This window comes from Engraulis encrasicolus, unplaced genomic scaffold (genome assembly GCF_034702125.1).
Source record: "Engraulis encrasicolus isolate BLACKSEA-1 unplaced genomic scaffold, IST_EnEncr_1.0 scaffold_614_np1212, whole genome shotgun sequence".
NCBI lineage: Eukaryota > Metazoa > Chordata > Actinopteri > Clupeiformes > Engraulidae > Engraulis > Engraulis encrasicolus.
In genome coordinates, this window is record NW_026945933.1 from 15,001 (window position 1) to 20,000 (window position 5,000).

General features: G+C 56.8%; 1 protein-coding gene and 1 pseudogene across 1 annotated transcript; both read left to right on the top strand.

Annotated features, from left to right (window-relative positions):
* Positions 1–2,352, top strand: part of LOC134444593 (uncharacterized) — a 3,508-nt pseudogene extending 1,156 nt beyond the window's left edge.
* A 218-nt stretch (positions 2,353–2,570) lies between these two features.
* Positions 2,571–3,514, top strand: LOC134444591 (uncharacterized; the record flags this gene model as incomplete). The annotated part of the gene is made up of 3 exons (XM_063193851.1): positions 2,571–3,014; positions 3,205–3,249; positions 3,365–3,514. Coding segments are annotated over 3 exons (639 nt in total), but the record flags the coding sequence as incomplete, so codon positions are not given.
* Between the last annotated feature and the right edge of the window lie 1,486 nt (positions 3,515–5,000).

Consider the following 5,000-nt stretch of genomic DNA (forward strand, 5'->3'; position numbering starts at 1 on the left):
AGATGTGGTCTCTATTCGGTGTGGAGTGGTGTGGTGTGGCGTGGAGTGGTGAGATGTGGTCTCTATTCGGTGTGGAGTGGTGTGGTGTGGCGTGGAGTGGTGAGATGTGGTCTCTATTCGGTGTGGAGTGGTGTGGTGTGGCGTGGAGTGGTGAGATGTGGTCTCTATTCGGTGTGGAGTGGTGATTGTAGACGAGTAGCGGAGGAAATGTCTTCTGCAGTGGTGAGGTGTGGTGTGGTGTGGAGTGGTGTGGTCTGGAGTGGTGTGGTGTGGTGTGGTGTGGTGTGGTGTAGTGTGGTGTAGAGTGGTGTGGTGAGATGTGATGTGGTGTGGAGTGGTGTGTGATGGTCTTCAGTAGGGTTGTGGTGTGGAGTGGTGTGGTGTGGAGTGGTGTGGTGTGGTGTGGTGTGGTGTGGTGTGGTGTGGTGTGGAGTGGTGTGGTGTGGTGTGGTGTGGTGTGGTGTGGTGTAGTGTGGTGTAGAGTGGTGTGGTGAGATGTGGTCTGCATTCGGTGTGGTGTGGTGTGGTGTGGTGTGGTGTGGTGTGGTGTGGTGTGGTGTGGTGTGGTGCGGTGCGGTGTGGTGTGGTGTGGTGTGGTGCGGTGTGGTGTGGTGTGGTGGTTGTTATCTGCATTGTGGTGTGGTGTGGTGTGGTGTGGTGCAGTGAAGTGTGGTGTGTTGTGGTGTGGTGTGGTGTGGTGTGGTGTGGTGTTTTGTGGTGTGGTGTGGTGTTTTGTGGTGTGGTGTGGTGTGGTGTGGTGTGGGGTGGTGTGGTGTGGTGTGGCGTGGTGTGGTGTGGTGTGGTGAGAAGTGGTGTGGTGTGGTGTGGAGTGGTGTGGTGTGGTGTGGTGAGATGTGGTGTGGTGTGGTGTGGTGTGGACTAGTGTGTGTGGTGTGTTGTGGTGTGGTGTGGTGTGTAGTGGTGTGGTGTGATGTGATGTGGTGTGGTGTGGTGTGGTGTGGTGTGGTGTGGTGTGGTGTGGTTTGTATTCGGTGTGGAGTGGTGTGGTGTGGCGTGGTGTGGTTTGGTGTGGCGTGGAGTGGTGAGATGTGGTGTGGTGTGGTGTGGTGTGGTGTGGTGTGGTGTGGTGCGGTGTGTAGTGGTGTGGTGGTTGTTGTGTGCTGTGTGGTGTGGTGTGGTAAAGAGTGGTGTGGTGTAGTGTGGTGTAGAGTGGTGTGGTGTACTGTGGTGTGGTGTGGTGTGGTGTGGTGTGGTGTGGAGTGGTGTGGTGTAATGTGGTGTGGTGTGGTGTGGTGTGGAGTGGTGTGGAGTGGTGTGGGGCGGTGTGCTGTGGTGTGCTGTGGTGTAATGTGGTGTGGTGTGGTGTGGTGTGGTGTGGTGTGGTGTGGAGTAGTGTGGTGTGGTGTGTATTCGGTGTGGAGTGGTGTGGTGTGGCGTGGGGTGGAGTGGAGTGGAGTGGAGTGGTGTGGTGTGGTGTGGTGTGGTGTGGTGTGGTGTGGTGTGGTGTGGTGTGGTGGGGATGTGATGGTGAGGTGGGGTGGAGTGGAGTGGAGTGGAGTGGTGTGGTGTGGTGTGGTGTGGTGTGGTGTGGTGTGGTGTGGAGTGGAGTGGTGTGGAGTGGAGTGGTGTGGTGTGGAGTGGTGTGGTGTGGTGTGGTGTGGTGTGGAGTGGAGTGGTGTGGTGTGGAGTGGTGTGGTGTGGTGTGGAGTGGAGTGGTGGTTGTCATCTGCAGTGTGGTGTGGTGTGGTGTGGAGTGGAGTTGTGGTGTAGTGTGGTGTGGAGTTCTGGTGTAGTGTGGTGTGGTGTGGTGTGGTGTTGTGTGCAGTGTGGTGGTGTGGTGTGGTGTGGTGTGGTGTGGTGTGGAGTGGTGTGGTGTGGTGCGGTGTGTTGTTGTGTGCAGTGTGGTGGTGTGGAGTGGTTTGGTGTGGAGTGGTCTGCATTCGGTGTGGAGTGGTGTGGAGTGGTGTGGCGTGGTGTGGTGTGGTGTGGAGTGGTGAGCTGTGCTGTGCTGTGTTGTGGTGTGATGTAGAGTGGTGTGGAGTGGAGTGGTGTGGTGTGGAGTGGTGTGGTGTGGTGTGGTGTGGTGTGGAGTGGAGTGGTGTGGTGTGGTGTGATGTGGAGTGGAGTGGTGTGGTGTGGTGTGATGTGGAGTGGTGTGGTGTGATGTAGAGTGGTGTAGAGTGGTGTGGTGTGATGTGGAGTGGAGTGGAGTGGTGTGTATTCGGTGTGGAGTGGTGTGGTGTGGCGTGGAGTGGTGAGATGTGGTCTCTATTCGGTGTGGAGTGGTGTGGTGTGGCGTGGAGTGGTGAGATGTGGTCTCTATTCGGTGTGCAGTGTGGTGGTGTGGAGTGGTTTGGTGTGGAGTGGTCTGCATTCGGTGTGGAGTGGTGATTGTAGACGAGTAGCGGAGGAAATGTCTTCTGCAGTGGTGTGGTGTGGTGTGGTGTGGAGTGGTGTGGTGTGGAGTGGTGTGGTGTGGTGTGGTGTGGTGTGGTGTGGTGTGGTGTGGTGTGGAGTGGTGTGGAGTGGTGTGGAGTGGTGTGGAGTGGTGTGTGATGGTCTTCAGTAGGGTTGTGGTGTGGAGTGGTGTAGTGTGGTGTGGTGTGGTGTGGTGTGGTGTGGTGTGGTGTGGTGTGGTGTGGTGTGTAGTGGTGTGGTGTGATGTGATGTGGTGTGGTGTGGTGTGGTGTGGTGTGGTGTGGTGTGGTGTGGTGTGGTGTGTATGTAGTGTGGTGTGGTGTGGTGTGGTGTGGTGTGGTGTGGTGTGGTGTGGTGCGGTGCGGTGTGGTGTGGTGTGGTGTGGTGTGGTGCGGTGTGGTGTGGTGTGGTGCTGTGTGCTGTGGTGTGGTGTGGTGTGGTGTAGTGTAGTGTGGAGTGTTGTGGTGTGGTGTGGAGTGGTGTGGTGTGGTGTGATGTGGTGTGGTGTGGTGTTTTGTGGTGTGGTGTGGTGTGGTGTGTATTCGGTGTGGAGTGGTGTGGTGTGGTGTGGCGTGGTGTGGCATGGAGTGGTGAGATGTGGTGTGGTGTGGTGCGGTGTGGTCTGGTGTGGTGTGGTGTGATGTGGTGTAGTGCATGGTGCTGTGTCTGGTGTGGTGTGGTGTGATGTGGTGTAGTGCATGGTGCTGTGTCTGGTGTGGTGTGGTGTGATGTGGTGTGGTGTGGTGTGGTGTGGTGTGGTGTGGTGTGGTGTGGTGTGTATTGGTGTGGTGTGGTGTGGTGCGGTGTGGTGTGGTTTGGTGTGAGATGTGGTGTGGTGTGGTGTGGTGTGGTGTGGTGTGGTGTGGTGTGGTGTGTAGTGGTGTGGTGTGTGTGCTGTGTGGTGTGGTGTGGTGTGGTGTGGTGTAGTGTGGTGTAGAGTGGTGTGGTGAGATGTGGTCTGCATTCGGTGTGGAGTGGTGTGGAGTGGTGTGGAGTGGTGTGGTGTGGTGTGGTGTGGTGTGGTGTGGTGTGGTGTGGTGTGGTGTGGAGTGGTGTGGTGTGGTGTGGTGTGTTGTGGTGTGGTGTGGTGTGGTGTGGTGTGGTGTGGTGTGTTTTGGTGTGGTGTTTTGTGGTGTGGTATGATGTGGTAAATGTGGTGTGGTGTGGTGTGGTGTGGTGTGGTGTGGTGTGGTATGTTGTGCTGTAGTGTGGTGTGGTATGGTGTGGTGTGGTGTGGTGTGGTGTGGTGTAGTGTGGTATGGTGTGGTGTGGTGTGGTGTGATGGTTGTTGTCTGCTGTGTGGTGTGGTGTGGTGTGGTGCGGTGTATAGTGGAGTGCTGTGGTGTGGAGTGCTGTGGTGTGGAGTGCTGTGGTGTGGTGTGGTGTGGAGTGGAGTGGTGGAGTGTGCTGTGGTGTGGAGTGGTGTAGTGTGTTGTGGTGGTTGTCATATGCTGTGTGGAGTGTGATGTGGTGTGGAGTGGAGTGGTGTGGTGTGGTGTGGTGTGGTGTGGTGTGTTGTGGTGTGGTGGTTGCTGTCTGCTGTGTGGCGTGGTGTGGCGTGGTGTGGTGTGGTGTGGAGTGGCGTGGCGTGATGTGATGTGGTGTAGTGAGGTGTTTTGTGGTGTGGTGTGGTGTGGTGTGTATTCGGTGTGGAGTGGTGTGGTGTGGTGTGGCGTGGTGTGGTGTGGTGTGGAGTGGTGTGTTGTGGTGTGGAGTGGTGTTGTGTGCTGTAGTGTGGAGTGGTGTGGTGTCGTGTGCTGTGGTGTGGTGTGATGTGGAGTGGAGTGGAGTGGTGTGGTGTGATGTGGAGTGGAGTGGAGTGGAGTGGTGTGATGTGGAGTGGTGTGGTGTGGAGTGGAGTAGTGTGATGTGGAGTGGTGTGATGTGGAGTGGTGTGGTGTGGGGTGGTGTGGTGTGGTGTGTATTCGGTGTGGAGTGGTGTGGTGTGGCGTGGAGTGGTGAGATGTGGTCTCTATTCGGTGTGGAGTGGTGTGGTGTGGCGTGGAGTGGTGAGATGTGGTCTCTATTCGGTGTGGAGTGGTGTGGTGTGGCGTGGAGTGGTGAGATGTGGTCTCTATTCGGTGTGGAGTGGTGTGGTGTGGCGTGGAGTGGTGAGATGTGGTATCTATTCGGTGTGGAGTGGTGTGGTGTGGCGTGGAGTGGTGAGATGTGGTCTCTATTCGGTGTGGAGTGGTGTGGTGTGGCGTGGAGTGGTGAGATGTGGTCTGCATTCGGTGTGGAGTGGTGTGGTGTGGTGTGGTGTGGTGAGATGTGGTCTGCATTCGGTATGGAGTGGTGTGGAGTGGTGTGGTGTGGTGTGGTGAGAAGTGGTGAGATGTGGTCTGCATTCGGTGTGGTGTGGTGTGGTGTGGTGTGGTGTGGTGTGGAGTGCTGTGGTGTGGTGTGGTGTGGTGAGATGTGGTCTGCATTCGGTGTGGAGTGGTGTGGTGTGGTGTGGTGTGGTGAGATGTGGTCTGCATTCGGTATGGAGTGGTGTGGAGTGGTGTGGTGTGGTGAGATGTGGTCTCTATTCGGTGTGGAGTGGTGTGGTGTGGCGTGGAGTGGTGAGATGTGGTCTCTATTCGGTGTGGAGTGGTGTGGTGTGGCGTGGAGTGGTGAGA